The following is a 24,436-nucleotide window of genomic DNA, read 5'->3' as shown; positions in this document are numbered from 1 at the left end:
CCCTGTTGTTGGGAAGACTGAGGACGAAGTCGGTATATATTGACGAGGCCGTTAGGATGGGTACAGCCGGTAAAGCAGTCACTGGTAATAAGGTCTTTTATATGAGGTGAAGTACCACCTCGATGAAGCCGCATCTGCAGGAGAGATCAGGGACATTACGGCCACCTTCTGCTCCTTGAGCTGGGCCACTGATTCTTTAAATTTGACCCCAAAGAGGTTATCTGGGAGACAGGGAAGGTCGGTGAGCTTCTCATGAACATCCTCACGGATGGCGCTAGCTCACAGCCACGCTAGACGTTGGGCTGCGATGGCATTGGCCATGGATTTAGCCAAAATCTCGAACCCCTCATAGACTATTCGCAGGAGATGCCTCAATCCCTTCTCCAAGTCATGAAACTATTCAGAAGGTCAGTGGTCTGGGGACGCTTCCTGAAGAAGGGGCTTTAACGATTGCAGGCATTCACATAAATACTGCGTTATATAAAATTGGTGCTGCTGGATCTTGGCATTCAGCATCCTAGATTGGAAAGCTTTCTTCCCAAAATCATCTAAATATCCTTCCCAGGAGGGAGTATTTGAGTGTAGGCGAGATTTCTTGGCCTTCTGCATAGCGGACTTCATGACTACAGAGGCATGAGGAAGCTGCACTGTAGAATAGAACGGTGACTGCCACATTCGGAATTTCAAGTCCATTTTGTGAGAAGTTGATGGTCCCACAAAGGGAGATTCCCAGGCTTTGGTCATGTCTGCGTCTAGGACCTCATGAGAGGGCAAGGCCGTGGGCTCTGCAGGTGATTCAAATATTTTGAGGATGCCCAGGACTTTGGCTCTCAGGTCAGGATTTCTTCTAGACTCGATGTTGCCCCACTTTCTCCACAAACTTAGGGGCGGATTTTAAGAGCCCTGCTCGCGTAAATCCGCCCGGATTTACGCGAGCAGGGCCCTGCGCGCCGGTAAGCCTATTTTACATAGGCCTACCGGCGCGCGCAGACCCCGGGACTCGCGTACTTCCCGGGGTTTTCGGAGGGGGGCGTGTCGGGAGCGTGTCGGGGGGGCGGGCCCGGTCGTCGCGGCGTTTCGGGGGCGTGGCTACGGCCCGGGGCGGTCCGGGGGCGTGGCCGCGCCCTCCGTACCCGCCCCCAGGTCGCGGCCCTGCGCGCAGGAGGCCCGCTGGCGCGCGGGGATTTACGTCTCCCTCCGGGAGGCGTAAATCCCCCGACAAAGGTAAGGGGGGGGTTTAGACAGGGCCGGGCGGGTGGGTTAGGTAGGGGAAGGGAGGGGAAGGGGAGGGGAGGGCAAAGGAAAGTTCCCTCCGAGGCCGCTCCGATTTCGGAGCGGCCTTGGAGGGAACGGGTTAGGCAGCGCGGCTTGGCGCGCGCCGGCTATACAAAATCAATAGCCTTGCGCGCGCCGATCCAGGGATTTTAGTGGATACGCGCGGCTCCGCGCGTATCTACTAAAATCCAGCGTACTTTTGCTTGAGTCTGATGCGCAAGCAAAAGTAGGCTGATCGCGCTTCTTTTAAAATCTACCCCTTAGAATACGACAAGTCTTCCGGTGGAGAGATCGGTTCCGGTTGTTCTTCCGCTGGATCAGAGGGGTACCCTGTAGAGCAGTGGTTCTCAACCTTTTTCCCATCATGACACACCTGAAAGACCAAGCTCACATGTGTGACACACTGCTCATTATAATTTACGATGGAAATAAAAAATAAAGGTTCAGTATTATTTTTGTTAAGAATGACAAAAGAAAGAGATACATATTCTGTCTGAACAGAAATTGCATAAACAGTAAACATCCCACACCAAAACAGCACCAGTTTCCAGCACTTAACAGTAACCACCTTACCTAAGAAAAGGCAACACTGAAAATATTGTACCAGGCCTTAAGATACCAATACATCTCCTATTAGGAAAACGGACCAAGTCAGGCTGCTATAGAGCCCTACACAGAAACTACATGCCAGCAGAAAACCTCACCTAAATCACATGTGCTGACCCTCACCTAACAAAGAATAAAGAGACCAAAACGCATAACTAGAAGCATGTAGACAAAAACTGAATTGGAAACCGCAGCAAGCTAGAGTCTCTGTATGCAGTGCAACAAATAAAGAAATATAAAATCAGTAGCAGTAAAACCATACTAACAAAAAGAACAGATTATTTCAAAACAGCAGATGAATGGAATATCCAATAATTAAAAACTCATAAAAAATTTCTAGATACCAATAAAATATTTCAAAATAGCAGACACAAAGACCCAGTAATGAAAAATAAGGATACAAACCTCTGCATACCTGGGATGTTTGATATCCAGGTGCCCTGAGATTGTTTTGAATTAGCAGGAGGAGGGATGTTTTGCTTGTAACTTTCTCCTCTCTCTCTCTCTCACACTGGCTCTCAATCGCTCACATATACATGTGCTTTTTCTCTCTCACTTATATAGGCTCTTAATTACACATTTACACACATGCTGTCTATCTTTTCAGGCTTACAATCACACACATACATGCTGTCTTTTTCTCTCACACACAGACTCTCATTCGCATGCTTACAAACATGTTCTCTCTCTTTCTCTCATTTACACACTGGTTCTCAATCACATACTCACATGCTCCCTCACCTAAACCAGCTCTCAATCACACACAGGATCTCAAACACACATGCTTGCTCATTCACTCACTCTCCCCCAAACTAGCAGCAGCCTCCTCCACTTCTAACCCTAAAGGCAGCAGCAACCTACTTCATGTTCAGCCCTTGTGGAGAAAGGAGTCCCATCGGCCGCGGGGGTTGACTATGTTCTTTGTTTTTCTCCGAGCCGCACAGCTCATTCCTCAGGCTGGGCCTCTCTTCTTTTCTTCAGGCCGAAGCTGCCTCCACTAGCATGGTCATTTCTTTCCGCGCACGTACCCGCTGCTCACCACTTCCTTTTCCGGGCCGCGGGGGGGGGGGGGGGCTGGCGGGAAGAAGAGAGCATGCTGGTATCACTGACTCCAGCTGTCCTGCTGCATTACGCCCGGGCTATCAGCATTTTAAGCCCAGGCGGGGGACCTATTTTGCTCGGGAGGGGGAGCAGTTGGATCAGTGGGGGACTGGGAAGTGTGGCGACACACCTGCGTGTTCTTGGCGACACACCGGTTGAGAACCACTGCTGTAGAGGATCTTGGTGACGTGGAAGGCTGGGGGGAGAGATCCCCAGGAGGAGGAGTTGGTAGAGGTTGGCCAGGAGAAGGAACTGGACTGAGGCTGTCCTGCAGCGATGGGGGGGCTTCCAGTTGTGTCTCTGCTGGGTGTTTCCCCTGCTGCTCCACAGTGGTAAGGAACTGAGAAAGGATAAGGGAAATCTGGGACATTGTCTGCGAGGCCGAAGGGTCTTGAGGGCTTGGCAGAGGCTGTCTGTGTGGATCGCTGGGTGGCAGTCTCGGATCCCTGGGAGGACCGCTAGGGGGTACTGCAACAAGTAGGATGTCCGTGTCCGGACATCTGGGTGAAGGAGGATCGTAGGAGGCTGCTTGTGCCTCTTCTGTAAAGGTTCTTGAAGGACTGATCTCCTTTTATGTTGTGAGGCAGTGGACAGGCCAGAGAAGACCCTGGATGAAGCCAAGGAACTATGAGAAGCAGCTGATGAAGAAGGTGCCACATCTGAATCCACTACTAGGTGTGGTGAAGGTTCCCTGGGTCTTTTGTGCCCGAAGAGTGTTTCTTGGGTCTTTGCGACAGTGTGAGTCGATGGCATCGGTGCAGACTTGCTTCGATGCGCCGATGTCTTATGCTTCGATCCTGAAGCATGCGGTCGGCTCCCTGTGTCGGGGCCCTGACGCTACTCGGCCCTGATGGCATCTTTGGTGCCGTTAGCGCTCGCTTCAGCACTGGCCTGGACGAACTGGGAGGCCCTGCAATGCGTCAACTCTTTGGAGGCCCGGGGAGGACCGTCGAGTCTTCAGAAGGGGCATACGAGCCCAATGCCGCTTCACGAAGTTTTGTGATTCTGGCGGCCCTCTGTCGCTGGGCTTGGGGGTTCATGCGTCCGCAGTCCCTGCAGGCCGCCTTGTCTTGATCCGGTCTGAGGCATATCTAACATTTGGTGTGCCTCGTCACTGACATGATTTTGCCGCATTGGCAAAATTTGAAGCCTGGTAGCCGCGATATGTCCTCGAAGAAGGTAGAACATGAAGGAAGCGAAAAAAACCTAACTGTTTCCTCTTCTTTTCTTTTTTTTGCTTCAGAGAAGTGTTCCACTGAGGAGGAGAAGATCTCCACGTGCAGTCAGGCGTGTGGAAATAAACGGACTGAGGAGGATGGGGGAAGCGGGGGAGGATCCAAGCAGGAACACTATACTGAAAGACTCAGTGTTCTAAGAGAGCTCCGCCACCCAGAGGATGTCCCCCAGACAGCATGGCTAATTCATGCTGCTTATCTACGGGAAAACCTCAGGCCTTATGCCCAGTGAAGCCATAGGAAGTGACTTCACAGACCCCTATTCCAGAAGAAAGACCTGCACATCCTTCCACCTCCCCCAGTGAGTTCTGCTGGGGAACTGAACGGCTCAAGACAACTGGCACATTGTTGCAGTCTTTCACCTCTAGATCACGGCTTCAAAGCTGGCTCTGGTCATTTCTCAAAGTCACTACCATCTAACAGCTGTTTAATGGCAATGTGAAATGAATTGGTGGTCTCAGTTCAATTACTGCAGGTGCTCACATTAAAATTAAGTTTTTACTAATTTACACCACTGCTTACACTCAGTAAGGAGGACAAAGCAGTATTCCTTCCATAATATAACAGAGGAATACTGGCAGGGCAGCATCCAAGTGAAGTTTGCACTGCCACTACTAATGTCCTATGGTGGTGAAATGTTTGCAAGAGAAGCTTGCACTGCTGTTTCTCTAGTGTATTTGTTCTGTGGTGGGACAATGTGTGTGAAGGAAGCTTACGCTGCCACTGCCCAGGCTGTACCTATTCTGTAACAATGCTGTTATATGGGGTGGGAAAAAGCCCATACTGTCACTGCTCATGTTATACCTGCTCTGTGATGAGGCTCCGTGTGTGAGGGAAGCTTGCACTGCCACTGCATTTACTGTACCTGTTGCACATGCAAATGGAGAATTTTGTTTTCCAGTACAGTCAATCTGACACCTTTCCGGGAGGGTATAGAGTCCAACAGGATAAAGATCATACAAGAGACTAAATGTTCATTAGAAACTATATGGATAGAAATCCCATGTGTGTTGGGTAAGCTTATAGTAATAGGCGTATACTATCGTCCACCAGGACAAAATGGTCAGACAGATGATGAAATGCTAAGAGAAATCAGGGAAGCTAACCAATTTGGCAGTGCAATAATAATAGGAGATTTCAATTACCCCAATATTGACTGGGTAAATGTAACATCAGGACTTGCTAGAGACAAAGTTCCTGGATGTAATAAATGATTGCTTCATGGAGCAATTGGTTCAGGAACCAACAAGAGAGGGAGCTATTTTAGATCTAATTCTTAGTGGAACGCAAGATTTGGTGAGAGAAGTAATGGTGGTGAGGCCACTTGGCAACAGTGATCATAACATGATCAAATTTAAACTAATAACTGAAAGGGGGACAATAAGTAAATCTGCAGCTCTAACACTAAATTTTAAAAAGGAAACTTAGATAAAATGAGGAAAATAGTTAGAAAAAAACAGAAAGATCTAGCTGCAAAGGTTAAAAGTGTTCAACAGGCATGGACATTGTTTAAAAATACAATCCTAGAAGCGCAGTCCAAATGTATTCCACACATTAAGAAAGGTGGAAGGAAGCCAAAACGATTACTGTCATGGTTAAAAGGTAAGGTGAAAGAGGCTATTTTAGCCAAAAAAAATCCTTCAAAAATTGGAAGAAGGATCCATCTGAAGAAAATAGGATAAAACATAAACATTGTCAAGTTAAGTATAAAACATTGATACGACAGGCGAAGAGAGAATGTGAAATGACGTTGGCCATAGAGGCAAAAACTCATAATAAAAACTTTTTAAAATATATCCGAAGCAAAAAACCTGTGAGGGAGTCGGTTGGACCATTAGATGACCAAGTAGTTAAAGGGGCTCTTAAGGAAGATAAGGCCATTGCAGAAAGACTAAATGAATTCTTTGCTTCCGTGTTTAATAATGAGGATGTTGGGGAGATACCAGTTCCGGAGATAGTTTTCAGGGGTGATGAGTCAGACGAACTGAACCAAATCACTGTGAACCTGGAAGATGTAGTAGGCCACATTGACAAACTAAAGATTAGCAATTCACCTGGACCGGATGGTATACATCCTAGGGTACTAAAGGAACTCAAAAATGAAATTTCTGATCTATTAGTTAAAATTTGTAACCTATTATTAAAATCATCCATTGTACCTGAAGACTGGAGGGTGGTCAATGTAACCCCAATATTTAAAAAGGGCTCCAGGGGCGATCCGGGTAACTATAGACCAGTGAGCCTGACTTCAGTGCCGTGAAAAATAGTGGAAACTATTCTCAAGATCAAAATCGTAGAGCATATAGAAAGACATGGTTTAATGGAACACAGTCAACATGGATTTACCCAAGGGAAGTCTTGCCTAACAAATCTGCTTCATCTACCGAGACGTAGTATATTTGGATTTTTAGAAGGTGCCTGACAAAGTCCTTCATGAGAGGCTTTTAAGAAAACTAAAAAGTCATGGGATAGGAGGCAATGTCTTTTCATGGATTACAAACTGGTTAAAAGACAGGAAACAGAGTAGGATTAAATGGTCAATTTTCTCAGTGGAAAAGGGTAACAGTGGAGTGCCTCAGGGATCTGTACTTGGACCGATGCTTTTCAATATATATATATATATATATATATATATATATATATATATATATATATATATATATATATATATATGAGATCTGGAAAGGAATATGACGAGTGAGGTTATCAAATTTGCGGACGATACAAAATTATTCAGAATAGTTTAGTCACAAGCGGATTGTGATACATTACAGGAGGACCTTACAAGACTGTAAGACTAGGCATCCAAATGGCAGATGAAATTTTATGTGGACAAGTGCAAGGTGTTGCATATAGGGAAAAATAACCCTTGCTGTAGTTACACAATGTTAGGTTCCATATTAGGAGCTACTACCCAGGAAAAAGATCTAGGCATTATAGTGGACAATACTTTAAAACCGTCAGCTCAGTCAGCAGCAGTCAAAAAAGCAAATAGAATGTTAGGAATTATTAGGAAGAGAATGGTGAATAAAACGGAAAATGCATAATGCCTCTGTATCGCTCCATGGTGAGACCGCACCTTAAATACTGTGTACAATTCTGGTTGCCGCATCTCAAAAAAGATATGGCTGCAATGGAGAAGGTACAGAGAAGGGCAACCAAAATGATAAAGGGGATGGAACAGCTCCCCTATGAGGAAAGGCTGAAGAGGTTAGGGCTGTTCAGCTTGGAGAAGAGACAGCTGAGCGGGGATATGATAGAGGTCTTTAAGATCATGAGAGGTCTTGAATGAGTAGATGTGAGGCGGTTATTTACTCTTTCGGATAATAGAAGGACTAGGGGGCAATTCCATGAAGTTGGCAAGTAGCACAATTAAGACTAATCTGAGAAAATTCTTTCACTCAACGCCCAATTAAGCTTTAGAATTTTTTGCCAGAGGATGTGGTTAATGCAGTTTGTGTAGCTGGGTTCAAAAAAGTTTTGGATAAGTTCTTGGAGGAGATGTCCATTAATGGCTATTAATCAATTTTACTTAGGGAATAGCCACTGCTATTAATTGCATCAGTACCATGGGATCTTCTTGATGTTTGTGTAATTGCCAGGTTCTTGTGGCCTGGTTTGGCCTCTGTTGGAAACAGGATGCTGGGCTTGATGGACCCTTGGTCTGACCCAGCATGGCAATTTCTTATGTTCTTTCGTGAACACTATATTCACTAGACAGTTATTAATTTAAAAACAATGCGAGGAGTAAGAGTACATATCATGCACAGTGGGCTGGCTCCAACCATAGCGGTGTAAGTACAGGAAGATCCAGGTTCAGATTCCCCTTTTGCTAGGGCTGAATAGGCCTGAGCACACCAGGGAGGTGGTGCCTTCTGATCAGGAGAAGAGGAAAGATGACCAATGCTAAAGCATGCTGCTTGAGGATAGCGATTTGAAGATACAAGGGAACAAAGACAAAACATCCCACTCTGAGTAATTTACTGAATTTTGCTGGAGGACCTTTTGGTTACTATAGCATTGTAACATGATATATTCAGCTTAGCATTTGTTACAGTCTAATTGTTTTACCACTTAATACTGAATGTATAATGTTGTATCAAAAAAAATTCAGATAGAATAAAAAACTAAAAATCATGTTTTCACACTCTAGTCTCCATAATGTTTTTTCTGATCCTCATGTACAGCACTTCAGATCTCAGGAAAAGTGATGAGTTAAGGACATGTCTGTGACAATCTCAATTTCTTCAAGAGCACCAAAAGGCATTTGGAACTGAGCAGTTCCTGGCACACACACATGGACGCGCCAATTTTATAAAATATGTGCACTTCAATGCATACCTATTATAAAATATGTTTTCCGCACGTACATGCACACCGGATTATAATGTCCGTGCACACATGTACGGGCATGTGGCTTCCTCTGCGCGCGATAGGACTTCTTCCCTATTTTCCCTTCCAGTCCGCTCCAATTAAGGAGCGGACTGGAAGGGAACTTTCCTATCCCTAACCCTGCTCTTCCTACCTCTTCCCCTTTCCACCCCAACCTCTAAATCTATCCTAGCTATACTTTTTTTTTTTTGGTTTGTTTTTTAACTTACTTTGTGCCCTGAGTTAAAGTAAGTTGTCTGCACCAGCTGACTGCAGGTGCACAAGTCATCAGGACAGTGCAAAATGGCACTGTCGGCCCACTGCCGCCCAGACCATGCCCCCTGGCCCACTGCTTTTGCAGGGCCCAGCACTTCTGCGTGTAATGGAACTTACGTGTGTGGTCCTTTTAAAATCGGGCCGTTAATGTTTAGAAATATTCTCACACAAAAAAATATGCCCCAAGAAACATTAAAAAAAAAGAGCTGTGTAAAGTGTACATAATTATGCACATTTCCTAAATAATTTATCGAAACCACATGAAGTTTTCCTCTAAATGTATTATAAACTTTACCATAAATTTATGGGAAAAAAATTACAAACTACTCACATAAGGGAGTCAGTGGTTAACCACAATGTAGAATCAAATATCCAAAAATGTGGAACCCAAAAAGCAACTTCAATAGTAACCTATGAAGGTGTCAGCAAGCCTTGATGTTATGTGTCACTTATAAAGAGGCACTAACCGGTCTTATCAATCAATCATTCACCTTCCTCATTTATTTAATACAACAAACTATTTTTATTTTTTCTTTAAAACAGTCCTCCGTTTTCATCAACCAGAATGACTCTCATAAATAGTTGACAACATTGCCCTACACTGGCCGGTGTTTCGCTGGGTAAGCTTCCTCAGGGGCATATAAAGATAATTAAAGCGAGAGCCATGTATCTAGGGAAAAATTGTATAAAAATACATATTAATAATGTGGAAGGAAGGAGTAAAAAGTGATACTTATCTCAAACCACCATGGCTACCTTCTTAGACGGGACCAGACGTCTCAACCATCTTGCAGAAGAAACAAACGGAGGAACCCGAACAGAGGCTGGCGTCCCTTTAAATACGCCATTTTGTAATGACGTCAGCCATCATTGATAAAATAATCACTCTGCCAAAAAGAAATCTGTCAATGATTAGCCCAGAAAAGCATATAAATCTAATTCATTGTTCAATCCAGATGGAAAAACAGTTTTCAAACGATAGATCCAACGTTGCTCAGATTGTAATAAAATACGTTCACGGTCACCACCGCGCCAATGTGAGGGAACATGATCTATTGCACAAAATCGCAAATCATCAAAAGTATGTCCCTTATCCAAGCAATGTGATACTAATGGCTCATTGACTCTTGCATTTTTAATATTGGACCAATGCTCGATCATGCGTGTTTTCAGAAGACGCTTAGTTTTCCCAATGTACAGTAAGGAACATGAACATTCAATCAAATAAACAACCATGGAGGAGTCACAGGTAGTGTCAAAACGCAAGAAAATTTTATAGCCAGATGAAACAATCAATTGTTCTTGAATGGTCATAGAAGAATGACAAACTGAGCATGTATTGCATGGGTTATGTGAACCCGTGGACCACTGAGAGATAGATGACGTCATAGAGCTGTCAGATTTAACCAAAAAATTTTTTAAATTCATAGCACGTGAGAAGGTGATTCGTGGAGGTAATTTGAAAACATCATTAGTTTGTAGAACATGCCAATTTTTGAGAATGGATTGACGAATTTTAAAAGCCACAGAGGAATATGGTAATATACAAGTATGACGTGCAGAATCCTCCACAGATCGAGGAAGGAAGAGCCAATCACGGTTTGAATATTTGGCTCTTAAGTAAGTCTTTCGAATACTTGAATATGGATATCCTCTAGCTGTGAAACGATCAAATAAAATACGGGATTGTGTTTCAAAATCCATTATAGTAGTACAAAGGCGTCTCAGACGTATAAACTGACTAACAGGTAAATTACATTTAAAGTTTCTGGGATGTGCACTAGAAAAATGCAAGTAGGTGTTAGAACTAACTGACTTCCGAAAAAGAGATGTCACAAATTTCCCAGCCTTGATGGTAATTTGTATATCTAAAAATGTAATTGAAGTCGAATTTATGGAAGCAGTGAAATTCAAATGTGAATTTTTTGAATTTAACCAAACCAAAAAAAGAGTCAAAGCTATCTTCATCGCCTCTCCACAGCATAAAGACATCATCTATATATCTTTTCCAGACCAGTAATTGTTGTTGATATGGATGATCTTTCAAAAATACTTCTTCAAAATGATGCATGTAGAGGTTTGCCAAGTCTGGGGCCATTGTGGCCCCCATAGCGGTACCACAAGTCTGAAGAAAATTTTTTTTTATTAAAAGCAAAAAAAATTTTTCTTTAAAGCTATTTGTAGCAACTGTATCAGAAATTCGCTAGGGATCCGATGAGGTCTTGGTCGTTGATCAAAAAAAGTTTCTGCAATATCAATTGCTTCATCCTGTGGAATTGACGTATAAAGAGTTTCCACGTCTAAAGTGACCATTTTTAAATTTGTCATGTCCATTTCAAGATGTTCCAGAAAAACTATCATATCTGATGAATCTCTGATATATGAAGGCATCATAGGAACAAACGGAGCTAAAAAATGATCGATAAAACGAGACAAAGGTTCCAACAACGAGCCACAACCAGATACAATCGGGCGTCCTGGAGGATGATCCACATTTTTATGTATCTTTGGCAACGTATAAAAAACTGGAACACGTGGGTATTTTTTATTAAAAAAATTTGCCTCTTTTGAAGTCAAAAAGCCGGACTTAACTCCACTTTGTACAATGGAACCAATAAGAGTCTGTATTTCAACAGTGGGGTCTGAACTCAAACGTTTGTAAAAATGAGTATCATCCAACTGGTGCAATACTTCATTTTCATAATCGGTCCGATTCTGTATCGGAATCTTCCCACCTTTGTCTGCTGATTTTATAATAAGATCAGAAGATGATTGTAAATCACGTAAAGCAGTTATTTCAAGACGTGACAAATTTTGAAAAGTTGAATCAGTCAGATCTAAAGTGGAAATATCATATGACACCAAATTATAGAACACTTTTAACGCTGGATCTTCTGGTCCCGGAGGGATCCACATAGATGGATTAGATAAGATGGATAAATCAATCGATGGTACATGAGTGGAAAAGAAATTTTTTATCTTCAAATTACGGACGAAACGGAATAACGCCACCTGTAGAGAAAATTTGTCCCCTCGATGAGTAGGTACGAAAGACAATCCACGTTCAAGAACTTGAATCTGTGTGGATGAAAGTGATTGAGAGGACAAATTCAATATCAGAGATCTTTCATGTGTTGAGAACGTGTTATACGAGGTTCGTAGGTCTCTGAACGTCCGGTGGATTGGTAGCGATTGTAACGAGCCCGATAAGGACGACGGGATCCTCGTGAGGGTTGTCCTAAAAAAGAAGAGGAAGTGCCGGATTCAGATCGCGGGAGACGAGAACGTGTCTCATCATCACCTGAAGAAATATCATCACCACTGGAATCAAATGTGACATGTCGAGCTGACTTGGCCATATGATCTTTGGTCATCCAGGGATAGACGTATCCTTTAGTGTAGTCTCTTTCATCCCGACAAAGCTTTTCAAATTTAAATTTGCGTAAATCAGTACGAAATTTCTCCATTAATTAGTCAGTGGCTTTCATTTGTACTGTAAATTGATCAGGTTCCACCGAAGAAACCAGCATAGTTTTAGTAAAAATGCAAGAGTCAATGAGCCATTAGTATCACATTGCTTGGATAAGGGACATACTTTTGATGATTTGCGATTTTGTGCAATAGATCATGTTCCCTCACATTGGCGCGGTGGTGACCGTGAACGTATTTTATTACAATCTGAGCAACGTTGGATCTATCGTTTGAAAACTGTTTTTCCATCTGGATTGAACAATGAATTAGATTTATATGCTTTTCTGGGTTAATCATTGACAGATTTCTTTTTGGCAGAGTGATTATTTTATCAATGATGGCTGACGTCATTACAAAATGGCGTATTTAAAGGGACGCCAGCCTCGGTTCGGGTTCCTCCATTTGTTTCTTCTGCAAGATGGTTGAGACGTCTGGTCCCGTCTAAGAAGGTAGCCATGGTGGTTTGAGATAAGTATCACTTTTTACTCCTTCCTTCCACATTATTAATATGTATTTTTATACAATTTTTCCCTAGATACATGGCTCTCGCTTTAATTATCTTTATATGCCCCTGAGGAAGCTTACCCAGCGAAACACCGGCCAGTGTAGGGCAATGTTGTCAACTATTTATGAAAGAGTCATTCTGGTTGATGAAAACGGAGGACTGTTTTAATTGAATGAAAAAAGAAAAAAGAAAAAATAGTTTGTTGTATTAAATAAATGAGGAAGGTGAATGATTGATAAGACCGGTTAGTGTCTATTTATAAGTGACACATAACGTCAAGGCTTGCTGACACCTTCATAGGTTACTATTGAAGTTGCTTTTTGGGTTCCACATTTTTGGATAAAAAAATTACACACATACACGACAATTTATATTCCATACAAAAATATTTTGGTCTGCCATGTTGACTTCAAAGTAATCAATTTCTTGAAACTTTTGATAGTGCACCTAATGCTATAGATGCCCTAACGCTACCCCCTTTATTGCCTCCAGTAGATTTTTATTTCTGAATACAGAAGAACATCCAGGATGTGCGATTAATTAAAAAAGGGAGGTTTTTTTCTAAGTGTTATGTAGCAGGATCCCTTGTGTAGCTGAGTGAGCGGATGGGGGGGGGGGGGGCAGAAGGGGTAAAAGAGTATGAGTATGAACGTATGAAAGAAACCCAATAAGCATTAGACACTAGGGATGTGCATTTGTTTAGGACAAATTAGGCTATTTCAACAAAATTACTTAATTCTTCCTGGTTCGAGGACCCCGAAACCTGAATGGATTTTTCCCAAAATTTTGGGAAAAATTCATTTTTGGGTTAGTGCGCACTAACAAGGTCCCCCATTAAAATGTTAGTGTGCACTAACCCGAAATTCGGGTCCCCCACGGGGGGCCGAAAACGAAGCCCGAACCTTCTACTGTCAGAGAAAAAAAAATTTACAATGGTTTAACACTACACAAGAAATTGATATTAAAAAAATTACTTACAATTCTAATACAATGTAATAAGAATCCTCTGTGTCAAAAAAGTTCTCTATTTTGATTATGCAGGGCTAAAAAGAAAAGATTGGTAATGAAATTATTTGTCTTTCAAAAAGTAGCATTACTTTGAAGCAAAAGTTCATTTATGTGGCCAAAAACAGCAAAACTCCAAATTTCAAATCACATATCAATAAAAGATCTACTGAAGAATGACCCAAGATCTATTCTATCAAAGCATGAAAAAATGTATCAAAATCTGGTTGACTACAGGGCATGTGACCCACTAGGATAACTTGCCCACACCCTAGCAACTAGCCAGTATGCAGAGTATAAATGAACAATAATGTATCTAATTGCTGCTAGAATTTGCACACTAAACTCAGCCAGTTGCACAGCATCTCTGGACTGGTCTACAATCTTGTTCTGGGTAGGAAAATTCACAGATGGACTAAGTTGCAAACCTATCCATGGTACAGAATTTGCATGTATAAGTGAACAAACAAGAGATTAATGCTATAATTTTATAAACTGTGCAGCAGGATCTACACAGTTTATAAAATACTACATATTTCTGCTCTGAACATACATGCATACGTTTGTGTGCATTAATATTTCCAATGCAGGAAAATGCACTCTCTCAACCCATTTTCTAAACATACGTGAATATTTTATGTGCGAACAACTTGTGACACTGTGTGAATAAACACACAGAATGAAACATGGATATGTATATTTTTTGAAGCATGGTATATACAGCTATGTAACTACTCACTTGCACGTGTACTTGGAATCACTGGTTTGCTGATACCTCCACTGGTTCACCTAGATCCTCTAGCATGTCAGCCTGAACCCCCATCTACCAGGCCCAAAAACTACAGACCAGTCCAGTTTCACTTGTGCAAGTCAATTAGAAGGTGTAAAAGTAAATGAACAAGCCTGGTAGTGCATACATGTATCTCTTACAAAATAGCAACTTCCACACAATACTTCAGAACCCTGCCTTGCAACACCCCTAAACCACTCCTTATACGCAAAACCGAAAACATGTGTATTCCCAATGCTTATGGTCAACATTTTTTATTGAATTGAAAAACAAAATACAACGAATTTAACACCGTAATATTTGGCTCTGTCCATACCATATCAAAGTACAATGCAGGTACAGAAAAACAAAGAACTTTATGAATTCCCCCCCCAAACCAGCATATTAAAAACCAAGGCTTAATTCCAGCTATACAGAAACAGAAAAATCAAGGAAAGTAATTAGGTGAATAAAACCACCCTAAATCATTTAAAAGCTGTCTCTGAACTCGAGGTTATCAGGATTCAATATAAGGAAACCAAATTTATAAAATTCTGATTTACATTCTGGAGAGGCTCGCTTGGCTTCAAATGTCTCCATTACCGCCAAAGAGTATAATGCATTCATCCAAAGCATAAAACTGACCGCATGTGGCATATCCAAAAATGAAGAATACTTTTCTTGCCAATTAAAACATCTTTTCTTAACCACAATTTGGTATATTTACTTCCAGGTAAAGAAGAAGGAAAGTCTTCAAATAACATCAGAGCAGGAGAGTCAAGAAGATGAACATCTATTTCCCCTTCCATTATACAAAAGTACTTTATGCCAGAAACATTGAGTTACCAAGCAAGTTCAAAAGATAATGTCCCAACGTTCCAGAGGATGTCAAGCATTTCAAACAAGATGCTGAGGAAGCTATCTTAGAAAGAAACACTCCAGGGGCGATCCGGGAAACTACAGACCGGTTAGCCTGACTTCAGTGCCAGGAAAAATAATGGAACGTGTTCTAAACATCAAAATCACAAAACATATAGAAAGACATGATTTAATGGAACAAAGTCAGCATGGCTTTACCCAAGGCAAGTCTTGCCTCACAAATCTGCTTCACTTTTTTGAAGGAGTTAATAAACATCTAGATAAAGGTGAACCGGTAGATGTAGTATATTTGGATTTTCAGAAGGCGTTTGACAAAGTTCCTCATGAGAGGCTTCTAGGAAAAGTAAAAAGTCATGGGATAGATGGCGATGTCCTTTCGTGGATTACAAACTGGCTAAAAGACAGGAAACAGAGAGTAGGATTAAATGGTCAATTTTCTCAGTGGAAGGGAGTGGGCAGTGGAGTGCCTCAGGGATCTGTATTGGGACCCTTACTTTTCAATATATTTATAAATGATCTGGAAAGAAATACGATGGTGACATAATCAAATTTGCAGATGATACAAAATTGTTCAGAGTAGTTAAATCACAAGCAGATTGTGATAAATTGCAGGAAGATCTTGTAAGACTGGAAAATTGAGCATGCAAATGGCAGATGAAATTTAATGTGGATAAGTGCAAGGTGATGCATATAGGGAAAAATAACCCTTGCTGTAGTTACACTATGTTAGGTTCCATATTAGGAGCTACCACCCAGGAAAAAGATCTAGGCATCATAGTGGATAATACTTTAAAATCGTCAGCTCAGTGTACTGCAGCAGTCAAAAAAGCAAACAGAATGTTAGGAATTATTAGGAAGGGAATGGTTAATAAAACGGAAAATATCATAATGCCTCTGTATCACTCTGTGGTGAGACCGCACCTTGAATACTGTGAACAGTTATGGTCGCTGCATCTCAGAAGAGATATAGTTGTGATGGAGAAGGTACAGAGATTGGCTACCAAAATGATTTATTTTATTTTATTTATTTTAAACATTTTTATATACCGGCATTCGTCGTGGACATCATGTTGGTTCACAGTAAACGGTTAAGATTGGAAATTACATTTTAACAGGGAGGTCAAAACTGGGAGAGGGGGTAACGATAGGCAGCTAAGAAAAGATAGGGTAAACATCGAACAAGGTACCTCGCAGAGAGGAGATGGAGTAAAAAACATAGTTCCTCAATATGAGAAAATAGGGAGTAGACGTATTGTGGTCTACAAAGGCACGGAATGGTGATTTGTTAATCTGGGTAGGCTTGGTTGAACAACCATGTTTTCAATTTCTTTTTGAAGTTGTTCATAAGGGGATAAAGGGAATGGAACGGCTCCCCTATGAGGAAAGACTAGAGGTTAGGACTTTTCAGTTTGGAGAGGAGATGGCTGAGAGGGGATATGATAGAGGTGTTTAAGATCATGAAACATAGAAACATAGAAATGACGGCAGAAGAAGTCCAATCGGCCCATCCAGTCTGCCCAGTAAGCTTCACACTTCTTTCCTTTCATACTTATCTGTTTCTCTTGGCTCTTAGCAACCCTTGGGTTCTATTTCCCTTTCACCCCCACCATTAATGCAGAGAGCAGTGATGGGGCTGCATCCAAGTGAAATATGAAATATCAAGCTACACCCATACTTATCTGTTTAACCAGACTATATTATTCAGCCCTTATTGGTTGTTTTTCCTCTCCCCTGCCGTTGAAGCAGAGAGCTATGCTGGATATGAGTGAAATATTAGATTTTCTTCTCCCTTGCCCTTGAAGCAGAGAGCTATGCTGGATATACATTGAAAGTGAAGTATGCATTGAAAGCCACATTAACTATCAACAAATATTGAATAAGCCTAATTATTGGTAATACCTATAGCCTATGAACTCTCTGTTAATTTTATATACTCTTGCCCACCCATGTTTTTTTTTAAATTTAATTTGGAGATGGTAGCCCTCCATCCTTCCGCTCCGTGAAGGTGGAACACCAACCACTGGCATCCCGCTCCGTGAATGCCTCTGTGGCTACTGCTGCTCCGTGCAGTGTTTTGCTGCCTCCTCTTTATATGCGTCCTCTAGACCTGATGGATCTAGAGGTCTAGAACTTCCTCTTACTTCCTGACTCTTATTAGACTGTGTCAAACCCCTCTCTTCACCAGCTATACCTTACTTGGGCCAGCAATCACCAACCATAGCAGTCACCAATCCAGTACCAGCACTCACCCTGCAATCAGCCTAGACCAGCATTCATCGGCCACAGCAGCTATTAAACCCGTCTAGCAGTAACCGACCACTGCCTCTCTTACAACTCATCTAAGCACCCTAAATCCTTAGCCTTTAACAAGCCAGGGCCAGATACCACCCATATCATTCATTCAATCAACCCCATCTTTTTCCTAACACAATGAAGCCACAACAGGCCACAATGCCTCCGGGTCTCCCAATTCCGATTCTGCAGCATAGTACAATCTTCACAGGAAAATCTTCTATAATATCCTGCCACCACACCTACAAATCCCTCATCCCCATTATGATCTCACCTATCACCCAAATTCTAGGCCTGGCGCTATTCTCCCTGATATTATTCAATGCCCAATCCCTCTCCAAGAAATCTCTGATCCTCTATGACCTTCTTCTAGACACAAACCCAGACATCTGCGCCATAACTGAAACATGGCTTAAACCTAAGGATATAGCAATAATAAATCAACTACCAACACAGACCTACGACTTTTTCTCCCTCCCCCGACAGAAAAAAAGGGGCGGGGCATTCTACTAGCAGCCAAAAAAGATTTGAGACTCGCACAGTTCCCAGTTAAATCAGATTCCAAACTAGAAACAGGCCTCTTCAAATCAGACCAACTACAAATACTTCTTGTTTATGCCCCACCAGGCCTTTTGGAAGCAGATCCATCCTCTATGGTTGAAACAATAGCATCACACACAAATCTGGACTCCCTGGCGATAATCCTAGGAGATTTAAACTTGCATGTCAACAATCCCACACTATCAACTAGCTGCGAGGCTTTTCTCACCGCCATGTCAGCCATGGGTTTCCAGCAGATAGTCAACAAACCTACCCACAAAGCGGGTCACACGCTGGATCTTATCTTTGTAAATTCCGGGATCACGCCCTCATCTCACCCATTATGCAAGCAGGTCCCCTGGTCAGACCACTCATTAATCTCAACCACCATCACTCTGGTGGAAACCAGTAACTTCCACCAACCTCACCCACCATTTCTCTACAGAAAATCCTGCTCCTCCAACAAACTCAGCAAACAGTTGGCCCTAGAACTCCCATTCATAGACATCTCCACTCCCAATTCAGCCCTACAGTCCTGGACGAACATAATAGAGGGAGTAGCAAATAAACTATATCCTCTAATAACAAAAAAAACTCAACCCCAACTCTTCCAAAAGACAACCATGGTTCACTAACTAACTTTGAAAACTCAAACAAAGTCTACGACAGAAAGAGAGTAAATGGCGTAAGGCACCTGGCCCCAGTTCCCTTTCCGCATACAAGCTCGCTCTCCACCACCACAAGAGCTCCACCTTAAAATCAAAATGGGACTTCTACGCTTATAAGATTCATGACCTCATCTACGATGCTAAAGCTCTTTTTGCATACGTCTCCAATTTAAACACAAATAAATGCTCCAGAAATTCCACTCAACCAAGCTCAATCAAAAGCTGAAGAGTTGGCCCTCTTCTTCCACAATAAAGTCACTAACCTCCTAGCACAACTTCCCTCCAACACCACCTCGCCTTCTAGTGCATACCATCACCATAACAGAGACATATCGCTCAAGTCGTTTGAACCCATCACAGCCTCTGAGATCCAAGCAGTTTTGAAGAAAATGAAACAGTCTTCACATACCCCTTCGACCGAATCCCTACTAAGCTGCTCTTACTAATCCCCGACATCATTTCCAACTCACTGGCTGACATCATTAACTGTTCTTTGTCCCAGGGAATCTATTCTGATGATCTTAAACTGGCCTCCATCAAACCGCTCCTAAAGAAACCTAATCTGGATCCCAAAGATCCCAATAGCTTCCACCCGATCTCCAACCTTCCTTTTTTAGCTAAGGTCATGGAAAAATTAGTAAATACACAACTATCTGATTACATTGAAGACCACAAGATTCTGTTCCCTACTCAATATGGATTCCGAAAAGCCTTAAACACAGAATCCCTGCTCATATCCCTGACAGACCACATCATCATGGGCCTCAATAAAGGCCACTCGTTCCTACTCATTCTCCTGGACCTCTCGGCAGCTTTTGACACGGTTAACCACACCATCCTTCTAAACCAGTTGTCAAACATCGGTATAACAGGAACTGCTCTGGCCTGGTTCAAAACTTTTCTTGACAACAGAGGCTATAAGGTTAAAATTCATAATAAAGAATCACAACGTCAACACTCCTCCCTAGGAGTGCCCCAAGGCTCTTCCTTATCCCCCACGCTCTTTAACATTTATCTTCTTCCACTATGCAAGCTATTAACCAAACTCAACCTTAAACACTTCTAATACGCCGACGATGTCCAGATCGTTATCCCCCTGAAAGAATCCATCGCTAAAACACTTGAACTCTGGGAAATCTACCTTCAAGAAATCAACGGCCTGCTCACTAGCTTAAACTTAATACTAAATTCCTCTAAGACCGAACTCCTTCTCATCTCCCCGGAAAATAGTAATATCACTACGAATCCACCAGCAAACCTGCACATCACACAAACAAGAGACCTAGGAGTTATTATCTATAATCGTCTAAATCTAAAATCATTTGTCAACCAAACAACCAAGGACTGTTTTCATAAAACTACATGTCCTGAAAAGAATAAAACCACTCTTTCACTTTCAAGATTATAGAACGGTTCTGCAAGCCATAATCTTCTCTAAGATAGACTACTGTAACTATCTTATTAGGTCTCCCCTCATCTCACATCAAACCTCTTCAGATGGTCCAAAATGCGGCAGCCAGAATACTGACAAACACGAGGAGAAGAGATCACATTTCTCCCATTCTCAAAGACCTCCACTGGCTGCCAATTCACTACAGAATCATTTACAAGTCTATTACTATTATCTATAAAGCCATCCATCACCAGACTCCACTCAACTTACAAATCCCATTCAGAAAACATACCTCCTCCAGACCCATTAGAGAAGCAAACAGAGAATCACTACATGTTCCCCACACCAAAACCTCTCAACATACATGTAGAGACCGGGCTTCCTCTACTGCAGGACCAGCGCTATGGAATTCCATCCCACCGGACCTTCGTCAAGAACCGTCCCTTCCAACATTCAGAAAAAGACTTAAGACTTGGTTATTCAAACAAGCCTTCCCAGCACCCAACTGACTCTTCTATGCAACGGCAACCATAGTCAGATATTCTTAGAACACTGTAAATAATTGCTCTCTCTGTTATTTTCCTTTAGACTATCTTTCCTCTCCCAAGTTGAAATTTCCTAGTTTTATTGTAACTTCAGTTTCTCTGTTTCACTTGTTATAGTTTTCCAGTGTTTTCTCTTTGTACACCCCCTGTTTTATGTAAACCAGCATGATGGGATTTTTATCTTGAATGCCAGTATAGAAAAACACCAAATAAATAAATAAATAAATAGATAGAATGAACGGGTAGATGTGAATCAGTTATTTACTCTTTCGGATAATAGAAAGACTAGGGGGCACTCCATGAAGTTAGCATGTGGTACATTTAAAGCTAATCGGAGAAAGTTCTTTTTTTCTCAGCGCACAATTAAACTCTGAAATTTGTTGCCAGAGGATGTGGTTAGTGCAGTTGGTATAGCCGTGTTTAAAAAAGGATTGGATAAGTTCTTGGAGGAGAAGTCCATTATCTGCTATTAATTAAGTTGACTTAGAAAATAGCCACTGCTATTACTAGCAACATGGTAACATGGAATAAACTTAGTTTTTGGGTACTTGCCAGGTTCTTATGGCCTGGATTAGCCACTGTTGGAAACAGGATGCTGGGCTTGATGGACCCTTGGTCTGACCCAGTATGGCATGTTCTTATGTTCTTATGACATGTAAAAATAAATAAAAAATTTACATTGATGTTCGCATAGCAGCACGTTTTTGGATACAACATTAATATTATTTTTCTGTTTCCGTTTGTCACACTCTCAGCCACGCCTTGTATGTATTCAACTTTTACACATGATATTCTACATCTGAGTAAATATTCCTTTAAGAGAGTTTAATTACTCGTTTACCAATCTAAATGTATATGTATGTACATAGTTTGTCATATATCGACTTCCTTCTAAACATTGTTATACATAGTAATACATAATCTCTCATATTAGTCACTTTCACTACCTTGCTATAGACTGTTTATGAATTTGTTGATCACTAAGTTATTTGTAAAGCCTGTTGCTGAATTTACTGTTTCGCTGTAAACCGATTAGATGTTCCAAACGATTATCGGTATATAAAAACCCACAAATAAATAGATAAATATTAACAAAATAAATAGAAACACGTTTGACAGAAACTGGCAATCGCAGTTACGGTTGCCACTTATTCAATAAAATCTGAAAATCAAATTAAGTGTGTGTATCAGAAATTTACAAAGAATCGAAAAAGCGTTCAGGACATAAAATATCTTTAGAATAGGGGACCAATTCTTGCTGTTCATCTGGGAAGTATCCAAACTACGAACATAATGTCTCAATTGTAAATAACCAAAAAAAAAAAAAAAATCAGTTCCAATAGTTGACATTTGTCCCGCAAATTCTGAAAAGAGAAAAGCAAGTTTGCTTACCTTAAACGGTGTTTCCGTAGATAGCAGGATGAATTAGCCATGCTGTCATGGGATCTGTCAACCAGGTCCAGGAGGCGGAGCTTGTCAAAGCAGAGATCAGAGCTTTGCTCTCTGCGGCTGCACGTGTGTTCCCGCGCAGGAAAGTAACGGAATCTCCTCAGTCTGTGATTAAGCCTTCATGTAGTCGAAGACTTGGTGACTGTCAGGGAGGAGGGTGGGTCAGCATGGCTAATTCATCCTGCTATCTACGGAAACACTGTTTACGATAAGCAAACTTGCTTTTTCCCGTTGATAGAGGGCTGAATTAGCCATGCTGTCATGGGAGTCCCAAGCTCCCGATCACGTTGTTTTGATATATATGTCTGTACGTGATCTTTGACAGTGTGGCAGTCACCGTGAACAGGAGGATAGAGATTGCAGGATTGCTTGCCCTATCTTCGCATCAGTGGCTGCTTGTTGATCAAGGCAGTGGTGAGATGTGAAGGTATGCAGCGATGACCATGTTGCTGCCTTTCAAATGTCTATGGGTTGCACATTCTTAAGGTGTGCCAAGGAGGCTGCTACTGCTCTGACTTGGTGAGCTTTAGGAGTGGAATATAGTTTGAATTCTGTTTATCGTAACAGAATTTGATGCACTGTGCTATCAAGCTGGAGATGGTGCGTTTAGCCACTGGTAATCCAGATGCCTTTGGATCAAAGGAGACAAAGAGTTGAGAAACATGGGAGTCCGAGTTTGTCCTTTCTTTGTAGTATGCTAAAGCTCTTTTACAATCTAGTGTGTACAGTAGTTTTTCCCTATCATTTGCATGAGGTTTAGGGAAAAAGGTAGGTAATTCCATGGTCTGACCGAGATGGAATTGAGAAACTTTTTTAGGAAGGATGGGTGAGTTCAGAGGACTACCTTTTGGTGATGAAATTGTAAATATGGAGAATAATGGACCAAGGCCTGCAATTCACTAACTCTTCGTGCTGATGTTACTGCAACCAAGAATACCACTTTCCATGTAAGGTATTTAATGTATGCCGAGTCCATGGGTTCAAATGGGGAAAGCATGAGCTGTTCCAGAACTATGTTGAGGTTCCATGGAACTGGAGGCTTAGAGATCGGAGGACGAATATGAGTTAGCCCCTTAATGAAGCGAGATAGTAAGGGGTGATTGGATACTGGAATATTGTTAACTGGTCTATGATATGCCCCTATGGCACTGAGATGAACTCTGATGGATGATGTTGCTAGACCAGCTGTATATAGTGTATGACGATAATCCATGAGCAACTCAGGTGAGCAGTCCAATGGTGGTACACCTTTGGAAGTGCACCAGGTAGAGTAACGTTTCCATTTATAACTATAATTTTTCCTTGTGGAGAGTTTCCTGGATTCTAACAAGATGAATTGTGCCGAGGTGGAAACTCCCTGTTCTGTTAGAAGGAGCCTCTCAATCTCCATGCTGTCAAGTGGAGAGATGAATGTAGCAGGTGTAGAAGTGTCCCTTGATCCTGGCAGAGAAGATCCTGGCGATTTGGTAATCAAATTGGATCCATGATGGATAGTCTGAGAAGGAAACTGTACCACGGTTGCCTCGGCCAAGCTGGGGCTATGAGTATCAGGTGAGCTTTGTCTGCTATGCATTTCTGAATCGTCCTTGTTATGAGTGGTATGGGAGGAAAGGCATACAGGAGGCCTGTCGTCCACGGGATGAGGAAGGCATCTTGAGCGATCCTGAATTGGCTTGGTCTTATCGAACAGAATTTGGGAACTTGAGCATTGATCTCTGTTGCAAAGAGATCTATTGAAGGTGTCCCCCACTGCATGAATATGTCTTGGGCTATTTCTGTATTGAGTGCCCATTCGTGAGTATGAAAGATGTGGCTTAGCTTGTCTGCTCTTGTGTTTGCCACTCCTGGTAGGTAAGTTGCCTGGGGATGTATGCAATTTTGGTGAGCATGTTCGAAGATGGTCAGGGTCTCCTTGCAAAGGGACCATGAACCGGACCCTCCTTGTTTGTTGATGTAAAACATCGCGACTTGGTTGTCCATGTAGATCATGACCCTGCGTCCTTTCAGGTGGTCTTGGAACACTCGTAATGCATTGTGAATCACTCTGAGTTCCAGT

At 42.0% G+C, this 24,436-nt stretch overlaps 1 protein-coding gene across 5 annotated transcripts in view; it reads right to left on the bottom strand.

Moving 5' to 3' along the window:
* Positions 1-24,436, bottom strand: part of CHEK2 (checkpoint kinase 2) — a 133,918-nt gene that overhangs the window by 47,068 nt on the left and 62,414 nt on the right. For all 5 annotated transcript variants that reach the window (XR_003859160.1, XM_029619340.1, XM_029619343.1 and 2 more), the window contains exon 8: positions 13,819-13,883. Coding sequence is in view for 4 of the 5 variants with exons in the window: in XM_029619340.1 (XP_029475200.1) it covers positions 13,819-13,883 (65 nt within the window). In the remaining variant the exon portion in view is untranslated. The remainder of the gene's footprint in view (positions 1-13,818; positions 13,884-24,436) is intronic.

This window comes from Rhinatrema bivittatum, chromosome 11 (genome assembly GCF_901001135.1).
Source record: "Rhinatrema bivittatum chromosome 11, aRhiBiv1.1, whole genome shotgun sequence".
Lineage (NCBI taxonomy): Eukaryota > Metazoa > Chordata > Amphibia > Gymnophiona > Rhinatrematidae > Rhinatrema > Rhinatrema bivittatum.
The sequence above is the reverse complement of the archived record's forward strand: the minus strand, read 5'-3'. Positions and strand labels throughout refer to the sequence as shown.